At 54.3% G+C, this 12,301-nt stretch overlaps 6 protein-coding genes across 6 annotated transcripts; 5 read left to right on the top strand and 1 right to left on the bottom strand.

Moving 5' to 3' along the window:
* Positions 1 to 522: 522 nt before the first annotated feature.
* Positions 523 to 2,076, top strand: P153DRAFT_432332 (uncharacterized protein; the record flags this gene model as incomplete). Its single annotated transcript, XM_033672966.1, has 3 exons — positions 523 to 601; positions 648 to 842; positions 892 to 2,076. The coding sequence occupies 3 exons, from the start codon at positions 523 to 525 to the stop codon at positions 1,938 to 1,940; spliced, it is 1,323 nt and encodes a 440-aa protein (XP_033522280.1). The 3' UTR covers positions 1,941 to 2,076.
* Positions 2,077 to 2,442: 366 nt separating this feature from the next.
* Positions 2,443 to 4,392, top strand: P153DRAFT_386869 (uncharacterized protein; the record flags this gene model as incomplete). The annotated part of the gene is made up of 2 exons (XM_033670581.1): positions 2,443 to 2,485; positions 2,537 to 4,392. The coding sequence occupies 2 exons, from the start codon at positions 2,443 to 2,445 to the stop codon at positions 4,390 to 4,392; spliced, it is 1,899 nt and encodes a 632-aa protein (XP_033522281.1).
* Positions 4,393 to 5,153: 761 nt separating this feature from the next.
* P153DRAFT_43537 (uncharacterized protein) lies at positions 5,154 to 5,618 on the top strand. The gene has a single exon (XM_033673142.1). The coding sequence runs from the start codon at positions 5,309 to 5,311 to the stop codon at positions 5,546 to 5,548; it is 240 nt and encodes a 79-aa protein (XP_033522282.1). The 5' UTR covers positions 5,154 to 5,308; the 3' UTR covers positions 5,549 to 5,618.
* An 827-nt stretch (positions 5,619 to 6,445) lies between these two features.
* P153DRAFT_342834 (glycoside hydrolase family 45 protein) lies at positions 6,446 to 7,217 on the top strand. Its single transcript, XM_033665982.1, has 2 exons — positions 6,446 to 6,790; positions 6,844 to 7,217. Exons 1-2 carry the CDS (start codon positions 6,459 to 6,461, stop codon positions 7,187 to 7,189), a joined length of 678 nt encoding a protein of 225 aa, XP_033522283.1. The 5' UTR covers positions 6,446 to 6,458; the 3' UTR covers positions 7,190 to 7,217.
* A 551-nt stretch (positions 7,218 to 7,768) lies between these two features.
* On the top strand, positions 7,769 to 9,755 carry P153DRAFT_342836 (glycosyltransferase family 31 protein). Its single transcript, XM_033665983.1, has one exon. It carries the CDS (start codon positions 8,235 to 8,237, stop codon positions 9,660 to 9,662), a length of 1,428 nt encoding a protein of 475 aa, XP_033522284.1. The 5' UTR covers positions 7,769 to 8,234; the 3' UTR covers positions 9,663 to 9,755.
* A 510-nt stretch (positions 9,756 to 10,265) lies between these two features.
* On the bottom strand, positions 10,266 to 11,535 carry P153DRAFT_43552 (uncharacterized protein). The gene is made up of 2 exons (XM_033673155.1): positions 10,709 to 11,535; positions 10,266 to 10,649 (listed from the first exon to the last, which is right to left on the bottom strand). Exons 1-2 carry the CDS (start codon positions 11,361 to 11,363, stop codon positions 10,363 to 10,365), a joined length of 942 nt encoding a protein of 313 aa, XP_033522285.1. The 5' UTR covers positions 11,364 to 11,535; the 3' UTR covers positions 10,266 to 10,362.
* Positions 11,536 to 12,301: the final 766 nt, after the last annotated feature.

The following is a 12,301-nucleotide window of genomic DNA, read 5'->3' on the forward strand; positions in this document are numbered from 1 at the left end:
GGTTCGTTCAATATGCATTCACACATATCGAGATCTGCGGTTTCAGCATCCGAGTTCGCCAGCGCAATGTTTAACTGATCGTCACACCAGTGTAACTTCCATTACAACCTGCCAAGGTACGCTGCCCCACATTTCCCTGAATACGGAAGGCAAGCATATCCCACGACGTCATTCGCGGCCGTGCATCAACGCGATATGAAAATGCAAGGTGCTACACGGAATGGACGACGATGATTGGCTTGTTTACTGCGTCGGTGTTGCTTTATTATTTGCGGATTGGTCGGTTCAGGCCTAGTCAAAGTGAAAGCAAGCCGGACGGAACGCAAACGGGTGACATCCGAGTACCAAAATGGGGACAACGCCTTCTCTGCTTCGTGTTTCTGGACTGTGATACATTTCTCCTTCTTCACTTCACCTCACCTAAACTGGGATCCACCGCTGCCTCAGGGATTGTGATTTGAACAACAGGATCTTCGCTCTGTTTACTCGCCTGATAGTTGATGTTTCAGAACGTAACGCATCATGGCTAGAAGTACTCTCACATGGTTGCGCGCTGCGGTCGTTGTCGCTTTCGCTACCCAGGTGGCTGCGCAGACGTGCTGTAGGTTGGCTTCTCCTTGCTGAATAGCACATGCTGATTGAAGTAGACTATCCCAACGGCAATGTTGCTACCGGCGAGAGCGCCTGTTCCTCAGCATCAGGCTCTGCATGCTGTCCTGAGAACTGGGAATGCATGGACAACGGGTCTTGCTATTACCCACCAACAAATCTCACAGGAAGATACAGCTGCACCGACCAGAGCTGGAACTCGCCTGGCTGCCCTTCCAACTTGTGCACATATAGTATGTATTTATGACATCAATCTGCTTGTATATACGCTGACGAAGCCAGATCTGGGAGCAGCTGGAGGCGAGAGCCTGGCGCAGTGCTCCAATCACAATAACCAGTGGTGTTGTAATGGGGACGCTGATATTGTGAAATGTTGTCAAGGGATACCTGAAGTGCGCCCCTTCTTCGCGCTTCAAGACGGGAGAGCCTACGCGACCATCGGAACGAGTACGGCGTCTTCTGCACCCACCCTCTCCACGATCACTGGCATTGCGATTGCGGTTGCGACTGGGGACGCGGTCTCGACAACTCCGTCCAGTCAAGTCTCCTCCACGGCTTCCAGCCAAGCAGCATCAAGAAGTTCGGCAGCTGTGGCAGGTTCGGGAAGTTCGACAACTACTGCAACTCCTTTCACCTCGGTCCAGACAAGTGTCACTTCTGGCGCTGGAGGAGTAGCGACTGCTGTGATCACTGTCCTCGTGACGCCTTCTGCGACGGCGGACCCATCGCAGTCTAGTAGCAGTGGAAGTAAACACTCAAATACCGGTCTGATCGCTGGCCTGGCTGTCGGCATTCCTCTCGGGCTCGCCCTAGTCGGCATTATCTTCTGGGCTTGCCGCAAACGCCGCAATCAGAAGAAGATGAGTACCTATTCAGACATGGACGGCAACGAGGCAGGCCTTGCAGGTGGCGCGGCCAAACCATTGAGCAAGAAAGAGACGTACCGTCAATCTAGGCCCGGTACTACGGAAATCGACAGCATGCCTGTTGGACCTGGACAGACCACTTCCGCGATCAACGGACGCGCAGAACTGGGAGCGGGGACTGGCTTCCGACCCGGCTCTGGCACTCCGCATGGTCCTGACACGGTTGGCATTGGCGGTGGTAACGCGCCCGAGCGATCGACGTGGGGCAGCAGCCCACCCGGCTATTCTCCAGGTATGGCTCCTGGTGCGTTCAGCCATCCAGGGCATGCCGAGCTCGACAGCACGCCTGTCATGCCGGTTATCAACGAGAAGGCGGATGGCGGGCAGTATCGACCACCAGCCAACCACGCGATTGAAATGCCTACTGTGGTAACTCCGCCTGAAGAGGTTGAGAGGCGAGTGTAGATTTGGGATGCAGGAGTTCAGGAGTACATTTGTGGTCTGGGTTAGCGACGTGGGATTTTTCGAAAGACGATCGAGAAGTCTTTTTGTGCGAGACTTGTGTATGCAACGACGAGATTTTACCGCTTTCTGATACGACCAAAGATACCACCTTTTCATGTAATATAATGTCAATGAATTTTCAAGTACTCGAATGTTATTCTAAAATATGATAGCCAAGAACGACAACGCGATCCAGCTTTCATCGTATCGAGCACGCATAGCCCTTAGTACAGGTAGTCTTAACATTTAGCCCTTTCTGCTTATGTTCAAAAATGGTTTGGCAGCATGGATCTGGGGTGTCTCGCGCTAGTCATGTACCTATTGCGTCAACCGCCCTTCCCCGAGGCGACGGGGCCCTTCGATACTCGAGATTACGCGCCGCATCCGCCTTCTTGCTCTGTATATCTTGTTGCGTTCTCCTACAGTGCAATTGTCTTGGTGTATTTATCCTTCTGTACACACGATGAAGCACCTCCCGGATGAGATCATCCTCTACATCATCTCTTGTACGTGCGCGAAGCTCCAGCCTGTGTAACCCCCGCCTAACAACCCCACAGATCTTGAACCCTCAGCCCTCGTCAACCTCCAGCACGTGTCGCGCCACTTCCTCAACCTCTCTCGCGACAACAATCTCTGGAAAACGCTGTGTTTCGAGCACTCGGCGGCAGAACGCCGCAGACGCCGACTCGCGCCTACGGTCGACATTGACCCGCGACTTGCTGAGCTCATACGCGCTGCTGATAACATCTCGAGTACATTCAACATCGGCATAAACGATGCGAATCACCCGAGTGGGGAGGTGCAGAGAGAACGGAATGAGGGCAAGAGGAGAGCAGCGCTGCTCGCAAACTGGGATCCGAGCTATCCTGAGGAAAAGGTGAACTGGTATCAAGACTTCATACAAAGACATGCGCCGCAGCAGGTTAGCTGGTTCCAGGATGCCGGACATGATGAAGAGGAGGGAGACCGACGTGCGGCTACGGGTGCGGGGGTACTGTTCAATGAGGATGGCCTGGCAGACAAACTCGTCGCGCCGCTGGAGGACGGGAGTATCAGCATATGGGACGCATGTGCTAGCAGCGAGAGACAGGGCAGGCTTGTGGCCAAGAGCGATATTGGGCTACTACCAAACAAGAGCTCGGATGACCTGGACCACGATACACGCCTCACGCAGAGTCAGGCTATCATGACGGAGACTGGGGCCGTGGAGTGCGTAAGCATCGACAGCAAGCTGAAAAAGGGCTTCTTTGCCGTGCAAAACGTCTTGAACGAGGTCGATCTGCAGACGCTCAAAGTCGTCTCCAGAACACCGTATCCCTTCCCCATCACCGCTCTCTCAGAAGCACACCACCACACCCCATTAACCGTCGGCACCAACTGGACCATCCACCTGCACGACACTCGAAAGCCCCCTGCTCCTTCGTCAACACGTTGCGAGCTCATCGGTGGGTCTGCAGACACATCATTCTCACGCCTGCAAACCGGCGACTTCGGTGGCCATGTCTCACTCTCGCAACCTGGCGCCCTATCCATCATTCACCTCCCCACAACACGAGAATGGGACGGGAACGGCGATATCTGGGTGGGCGGCCGCTTCACGAGCATGCTGAACTTTGACCGGCGCTTCTTCCCTCGACTACGCGGCACCGTGCATTCCGGCGCGAGACTGTCTTGCATGGCGACTCTGCCCCATCCCTTTGTACCACACGACCTGCGTCTCGATCGTCCCTACTCCTCCGCGAGGGACCTCTCCGAGGCAAAGGACGCACAGGGCCATACACTCATCGTTGCTGGTGAATACAAGGGCAAGGGCTCGCTGGAGCTGTATGGCCTAAGTTCCGAGCCAACGAGAAGCGTCAATTCAAGCGACAGTCGCACCACACATAACAACCGCGGCTGCTACCAGAACCGACAGACAGCTAGTAGCTCAAAACTGCTTGCCGTAGCGCCACACGGTACGCGCATAGTGTTTTCAGACGGCGATGGTAATCTCAAGTGGGTGGAGCGTGATGGAAGTACGCCTGTGAGACACTTCAATATCAACGATTTGTCCCCGTCTCCACCGCCGGACACATCACATCCCATTCTTCTCAACCCACAGGGCAGTGCGGCGGAGGATGGGGATATCGTTCAAAAAATCTTGCCAGCGGTTCGTACAACACATTCCTCTGTTACGCCAGAGCTCGGCCAGGATAACCTGATTCTCTGGACGGGCGACGGGAAGTTGGGGCTTTTGGGCTTCGGCCGTGAACCCCCGCTACATGCAGATGTGTTTGAAGATGCACTGGAGCGACAGCTCGACGGCGATGGTGGGAAGGAGAAGGAGATGCAGAAGGAATACAGCGTGGAGATGCGGAGGGCGTTAGAGGGGCATGCCAGGGAGTTGCGATGGCTGAAGGGGTATGGGTTGTGAGGAGCGGAGATCACCAGCAAGCAAGATTTTCATTCTGCCAACCCACTCCTCAACCCTCACAACTCGGCTCGTCTATCTGCGTTGAAGGCGAAAGCCAACCATGCTTTTCCTTGCCTTGCCATCTTCGATCCGCGATGGCGTTTCTGAAACTTCTAGTAAGTATCGCGGTATCTGTACGCATCATAGACACCAGTCTCGTCCCGTCTTATCCTGCCTGTGCAATGCTGTCCCTCATCTTCACCCCAACACCAGCATCAGCCAGACCGATCAACCCACAGGCTTGATATGATTCGAATCGTACGATATGGTTCGCTTACACGGTTCATGTCACCCATACTCAGTCGGTATCCGACATTCTGCAGTTTGATTCGAAAAGGTCATGGCGTGGCGTACTGGGTCTCGGCGTCGGCTGTGTCGGTGTCTCCGTCATGCTATGCTATGCACAACGATAGAAACGTATTGTATGTACCGTTGTATTTGGCTAGTCCCACCTCAACGGGGGAGCACGGTTTAGTTGCCGCTATTCTACACGAGTCCCGCAACACTTTGATCTTGGTTGCTTCTATCCAGGCTGTCGGTCTGTTGGTCGGCACCCTCGGAAATTAGTGTTTTTGATGGATGTTCAACACCTCGTGCCATCAAGCATAGAGAGTGCTATTTCTTCTTATTACTTAGAGAGCGCACTACTATTGTATACACATATCCTACATCTCACAGCAACTCGTCATATTGCCCAGTTGAGTTGTTTTTCCAAAGTCCTTATTCCCCGGTATTCCCACCGACCATGACCCTGGAAAGAAAAACACTCTGTACCATGTCCCGTGGCGATTGCTAGGGTGTGTCTTCCACGGCGCGCGCCGCATGGAGAGGGATGGGTAGTTAATCTCGAAAGCTTGCGGACCTTCTTTGGACCGACATGAGGCCTTGTCCGCGGATCACACATGTACTTTGGGTATGTTGTTGGCAAGATGCGTCAGGCCCCCCGAGCCTGATCGAGCATCGTGCAGGTGTTGGGGAGGAGAGGCTACGATCTGGCTGGTTATTTGAGAAGAGTGGGGGTACGGGATCGGTGTTCAGTGGTACATGGTGTCTGTCTTGTCTGTTTGTCTGGACTCTAGAGTGTTTGCCGCTACTGTTGCCACAAGAAGGGTTATAGATTGGTCTTACACTATCTTTTTGAGAGCTTAGCGCAAATTTGGAAAATAATACCGCAGACTACGAAAAGCGTAGCATAGCTCATACTTCAGCAAGGAAAAGCAATGTCACGATTGGATTGTGCAAAACGTTCATCCAATCCTTCTGCAATTCTTCCTTGAAACTTAGCCATCGCGCGGTCCCATCTTCCCACTGCCGTATCCATTCATCTCCACTGTTATCCTGACAGCGGTCCCTCGCTTAGAGACCCTGTACAATATTCTCCTTTGTTCCTGGTCAGCATCCCGGTCCATGCCAGGATCTCCCTCGCAGGCACGCCACGCGATTCATCGTCGGCCGACCTCGGCGTTTCTACGGTTTCTAAACCTACTCTCAGGCCAAGTCTACCGCAACGAGTCGGGGATCAGGAACGCGCTGCCGGACCGCTGAACACGTTCATAACGTTCCGAAATATGATTTCATGACGACATACTGGCGGTATGTAGTTATTCAAACTGACTCCGTTCCCATAGGCGGTTTCGTACAGAGTGATGGCGTTGGGGCTTAGTTTCTTTGTTCCACCTAGTCCTGGATTGCAGGGCGGTGGCGGTGGTCGGACGGCTGCAGATGTCAGTCGATGAGCGAGATCGAAGACACCGCTGGCGTGGGTGGATGGTGGGAGGTGGGTTTGGGGAGATTGGATTCTGGAACGGTGAGCCTGAATTCTGACTGAGGGGTTGGAACTGGGGGATGGCGGTCTAGAATGAGTTCAAGGATGTATATGCCACTCTGAATGTTTATATAAATGGTGGAGGTCGTGGGACTATCTTAGATTAATCAAATCCACAACTTACTGCCTTTGATTCCAGCAACATACTATCTATCAATCTACAAGTCTTTTCACTACCGAAAAAGATACCAACTCGTTCATCATGGTCTCCCTTACCCAAATCGCCCTTTTGGCCCTGACCATGGGCGCCGCAACCATCGACGCGCAATCTGGAAAGACAACTAGATACTGGGACTGCTGCAAGTCCTCCTGCGGCTGGCCCGGCAAGGCCAATGTCAACCAGCCCATCCGCAGCTGTGACAAGTCCGACAACCCACTCGCGGACATGAACACACAGAGCGCCTGCAACGGAGGCTCGGCATACATGTGCACGAACCAAAGCCCATGGGCCGTCAACACCAACCTGGCCTACGGTTTCGGTGCCGTCAAGCTCGCCGGCGGCAGCGAGTCAACCTGGTGCTGCTCTTGCTACGAGTACGCTTCCCCATGACCCACCAACATACTTTCTCCTGCTAACACTCCCCCAGACTCACATTCACCACCGGCCCCGTCGCAGGCAAGAAGCTGGTCATCCAGGCCACAAACACGGGCTCCGATCTGGGCGACAACCACTTCGATCTGGCGATGCCTGGTGGCGGCGTTGGCATTTACAACGCTTGCACCAACCAATTCGGCGCTCCTGCTCAGGGCTGGGGACAGCAGTATGGCGGCATCTCGCAGCGATCCGAGTGTGATTCTTTCCCCACGAAGCTCAAGGCTGGATGCTACTGGAGGTTCGACTGGTTCATGAACGCCAACAACCCGGATGTGACGTTCAAGCAGGTCACCTGCCCCAAGGCCATCACCGACAAGTCAGGGTGCGTGAGGAACTAGAGCAGAGGAGCGTGTTGGGGGAAGGACGAAGGAAAAGAAATTTGTATGAGTTTTATGAAAATATAAATGAACATTGAATTGGGACAGGATTACTTCCTAGTGTGGAGATTGTCAGTCCATCATCATTCCACGTCTGCTCGATTGAGAAGCGTTCGGTGATTACGAGGAATAACCTTGAAGGTGATCATTTGGATGGTGGGAGGGAACTCCTGCAGCGAAGTCTTACAACAGTTAGACAGCTACATGCGAAGTTCAAGAAAAGTTTGTGCGCCTGGGGTATTACATTCACTCTTGTTGTTTGGTCGCGTTGCTCTGCTGAGGAGAACACGACTTCTAACCCCTAATTCAATGGTGAGGGCAACAAGAGATCAACATCCAAGTTGATGCCAATGACCACGAGGCGTCTGGAGATCAACGTTGACAAGGAGCTATCCGTGCGCCAATCACCGCCCGGCGATTTTGTGGACCTGCAGATGAAATCCCTCTAATCAATCTGAAACACAGTGACGTCGGGCTAGCACCATGCATAACCAAGGGATTGCCCTCATCCATGGCTGATACATCAGGCAAAAGAGACCACAACGCCTGACAGGACCAAGCATCCAAACGTCTTGCGTATCCCGGTCTCCTCCATAACAACCATTCGAATGCTCAAACACCGTTAAGCCGGTTGTATGTATACTCGTATCTGACCATACCAACGCATGACATCGTATCAACTAGATCAGCCCAACGCGGAGGCGCAGATCGTCCGCACTGCTCGGGGCTTGGACGATGATCGCAATTGGTGCTTTGCTCTTCAAGGTCGACTCCCTCCTTCTAAACCGTCTCCTGCAGCCGACCATTCTTCGAACAAAACCGCGGTCCACGGCTGCAATTCCCCGCAAAGTAAACGTCGACACATTCGATGGCTTTGCACACATCGCTACGCTTTCATTTCAGCACACATCCTTAGCCCACATACCTCGTTAGGTAACTGCCTTTCTTTCTTTCATTCTCTCCACTCCTTGCGTTGGCTGGCTGAGCCACCATATTCTCTTCAGTCATGCCTCACCCCGCTTTCGTCTGCCGCGTTTTACTCATGGTTGTTTTTTCCGTCTCCGTCATCAATCTTCTCACTAGCATTGGCGCGCCTTCACTGTTCTTGAGCTACGCCAAACCCGCTTCATCTCATAGCAAGGAGGAGGTACTCTGCCCGCAGTCCCAACTCGCCGACGACGTTTTGGTCATTCTGCGCACAGGCGCGACGGAGTCGAGGGAAAAGGTGCCCGTGCATTTCCGCACAACGCTAAGATGCGTGCCGAACTTTGCCGTCTTCTCAGACTGGGACGAGGAGATTGAGGGCCACCAGGTGGAAGATGTGCTCGGGGGCGTGAGCCAGGAGACGAGGGACTCGAACGAGGATTTCAAGCTCCATCGCCATCTGCAAGAGCATGGGCGGGACGGGCTGCAGAGCCAGAAGGTCATTACGGCGCTGTCCGGGTCGTCGAAGGGCGACTATCTGCAGACGGATAAGGAGGGGTGGAAACTGGATAAGTGGAAGTTTCTGCCCATGATTGACCGCGCGTTCGAGAAGAAGAAGGATGCGAAATGGTACGTTTTCATCGAGGCTGATACTTATCTCGCTTGGAACAACCTCCTCGCCTACCTCGCTACTTTCGACGATACAAAGCCCTACTACATCGGCAAGCACCTCTACATCAACGGCGTAGAATTCGGCTACGGCGGCGCCGGCTTCGTGCTCTCGCAGCCAGCAATGCGTAAAGTCATCGCCCAGCGCTCCCCGCGCATCCACGAATACGAAGACTTCACCAAAACGCACTGGGTCGGCGACTGCGCGTTAGGAAAAGTCCTCGCCGACTCTAAAATTCCTCTGCACCGCGGCTTCCCACACTTCCAAGGCGACTCGCCCGCCACGCTCGACCCCGCCACCGTAAAGATAAACCGCGACCTGTGGTGCTTCCCCCTCGTCACCGCCCACCACATGAGCACCCCCGAGATCGAGGCACTCTGGCGCTTCGAACAGGACTGGCTCGCGCAGCACGGCCCGGACGTGCTGCTGCGCCACCGCGATGTCTTCACCGACTTGATCCGTCCGCAGATCGCACCCGAGCTGCCCTTTTGGGACAACTTGTCCGCGGATAAAGAGTACAATGCGCATGACCACGCCGTCTCAGCCGATGCGTTTGAACGCAGTGCGTGGAAGTCGTTTGAGCACTGCCGCGCCTTGTGTGATAGCCAGCCGCGCTGTGTGCAGTTCTCGTTCGACGCGGGGAGTTGCGCTGTGTCGGGGGCGTTTCGGATGGGGTTTAAGAGGCCTGGGGAGCGGGTCAGGAGCGGGTGGATGCTTGATCGTGTTGATGGGCTGTTTGGGGGGTTGGAGGATAGGTGTGGAGTGAGGGATTGGTTTGGGCCTGAGGATGAGGGGGGGAATAGGGCAGAGGCGAAGATGAGGAGGAGACGCGGGGTTTGAGGTGTGGTGCTTTGCATTGGTGGCGTCTTTTTGTGTTTGTGCTGAGATAGATGTGATACCCCGATACACTCGCTATATCATCTTTTTTTTTCCTGTTAGAATAAAAGATATTGTTCTACGATGTTGTCTAGCCTGTATATATTCATTCAACTATCGATAATACATCTACTTGGACAAACAAATCTCTCATCGTTAGTGATACCATGTAATCCCATCCTAGAAGAAACCTAGCACACAAGAATCACTCCAACCACTACTCTACGTCTCCATCACACTCACTTCTCAGCAGCCACCTCATGTCAAAGCAAGTCTCACCCCCCACGACAGCGTCTAACCCTCCATCTGCTCTTTCTATTCATTCCCTCGTACACCCACCAGGATCCACGCTCCAAGTTCTGCACAAAAACTTTTGCTTGTACGTGTAGCTCTGCGCCTTCTCTATGTTTTTCATCCTGGCTAGGCTTGATACTGGAGTGCACGTGTATGCGGGGGGTATGTATTGAATAGTATAGCATAGCACAATGACACGCGTGGGGCGCGATCAGCATCTCAAGTCCGTGTAGTAGAGCATAACATAGCATAACACGATGCGCATATGTATATGTACATAGCCACCAACCCAACATTTCACATCCCATCCATCGATGAACAAAACTTCAATTCACAAACGCGCCAAACCCGTTACCCACGCATCCCCCAACTAATCCGACCCATAGTTCTCCTCAATCTCCTCCTGATACTCCTCCTGCGCCTCAATAAGTTCCTCCCTTGCCTCTTCCATCGACTCGCGATCGCTGCTAGAAATCGAGCTACCGTCGGAGTCCTGCGTGGGCACAGGGGGCGGGGTTGCGAAAGCCGGGTCGGCGTAGGGATCCGCGGCGGCGGCGGGGGCGGCGTAGGTAGGGTCTGCAGGGGCGGGGGCGTAGACGGGAGCGGCAGGAGCGGGTGCGTATTGCTTTTGCTTGTCGTCGTCGGAGTCGTCTTCGGCTGGGAGGGAGGGGGGGTTAGTAGGGTGGAAGGGAAAGGGAGGGGGAAGGCGGGCGTACTGAGTTCGTGGCCAATCCAGGCTCCCGCTGCTACGCCGCCTATGCCGGCTGCGGCGAGCATGGCGGTCGAGTGGCCTTTGTCCTTCTTCTCTTTTTCCTTGGCCTGGTCGCCGTAGCCCTGCGAGTAGTCCTGTCCGCCGTGTTGGGGCGTGTTGCCGAAGAGGCCGCGGTCGTCGTGGGCAGCCTGGGGTTGGTATGGCGCGCCTGGTGGCGGCGGGGCGTAGGGGCCGGGAGGCAGATGGGAGGGGGGGTCCCATTGCGTGCGTCCGGTTGCTTGCTCGATGTAGAACCAGCGTTGGCTGTTTTGGTCCCATTGCTGTGTCCAGCCTGGAGGCATTGGAGGGGGTGCTCCGTAGGGTGCGGGAGGGCCCACGGGGACTGGGGCGCCTTGGCCGTAGGGTTGTTGTTGCTGGTGCTGCTGGTAGTAGCCTGGACCTTGTGTTGAGTGGGACTGCTGCTGTTGGTATTGGCCTGGCTGTTGGGGGGGATAGGATTGTTGCTGCGGCGGGTAGGATTGCTGCTGAGGCGGGTAGTTGTTCTGTCCGCCGTAGGGGTCAGAGACTGAGCGATCTCCGTGAGATGCACCGCCTGGCGCACCATAGGGATCGGCGTGGGGAGTCTCCTGTGTCTCTGGTTGCATGTCAGGTGAGGGCATAGTCTTTCAGTGCATCAATATTACTCTGCTTGCTCTTCTCCTTGTCATCATCATCATCCAGCAGCTCCTTCATCTTCTTCTTGAGGAAGTCCATTGCGGAGAAGTATGATTCAGAAATTGATAAAATCTATGGATAATCGAGAGTTCAAGGCAGTCGAGAAGTAGAGGCTATGAAGCCAGGGTCTACGAGGGGCTTTAAATACGGCAGCATTGGGTTATCTGCCCGCAGCGGGGCAGTTTAAGAGGACCCTCGGGGTATGTTGCCCAGGGTGTCTGAGCACAATGCTTATGCTGCATGTACCCGGCAAGGATCGCTCATGTAGTCCAGTGGGGAACGTGAGAGATCAGACCAGTTTCAACGGCAAACATACCGAGCGAGTGTGGTCTGTGAGGGTCTGTTCAATCCAAGGGTCAACCTCCTTTTCGCTGCGTGGACCATGGGATAGGGTGGAATAAGCTATGTCCTGTGCTATGCAAACTCCAGTGCCTCTCCTCAGACAGACTCTGTATGTTAGTTCCTCGTCTCCAGGTGAGGTATGAGGTGATGGTCGGATAACTCGGAATTGGAGTGGATCGAGCCGAGCCGGCAAGTGCCTGACTAGGTAGGATGTGCATTGCATCTCTACTTGTGCGGTGAAGTGGCGCGGTAGCGGCGCACGCACAGCCACGTAGGGTAGCTTGGCAGCTGGTGGAGCAGGTATAGCCGAGGCGCTGACTACATGCGTTCGAGTCACGTGGAAGTGGAGGCTTTTGGATATTCGAATCGAGGTATTTTGCCAAGCGACTGTGAAGAACGCCGAACAAAATTAATTGGTGAAAGACCGATGAGAGAGGATTTGGACACGACAAGTAGACATGACTGAAATAGGACGGAAAGAGAGTCCGGCTTTTCCAGTTGGTACTGTGCGACGTCGTGGGCGGGCCGCCGGACGATAAGC

This window comes from Dothidotthia symphoricarpi (genome assembly GCF_010015815.1).
Source record: "Dothidotthia symphoricarpi CBS 119687 unplaced genomic scaffold P153scaffold_13, whole genome shotgun sequence".
NCBI classification, from domain to species: Eukaryota; Fungi; Ascomycota; class Dothideomycetes; order Pleosporales; family Dothidotthiaceae; genus Dothidotthia; species Dothidotthia symphoricarpi.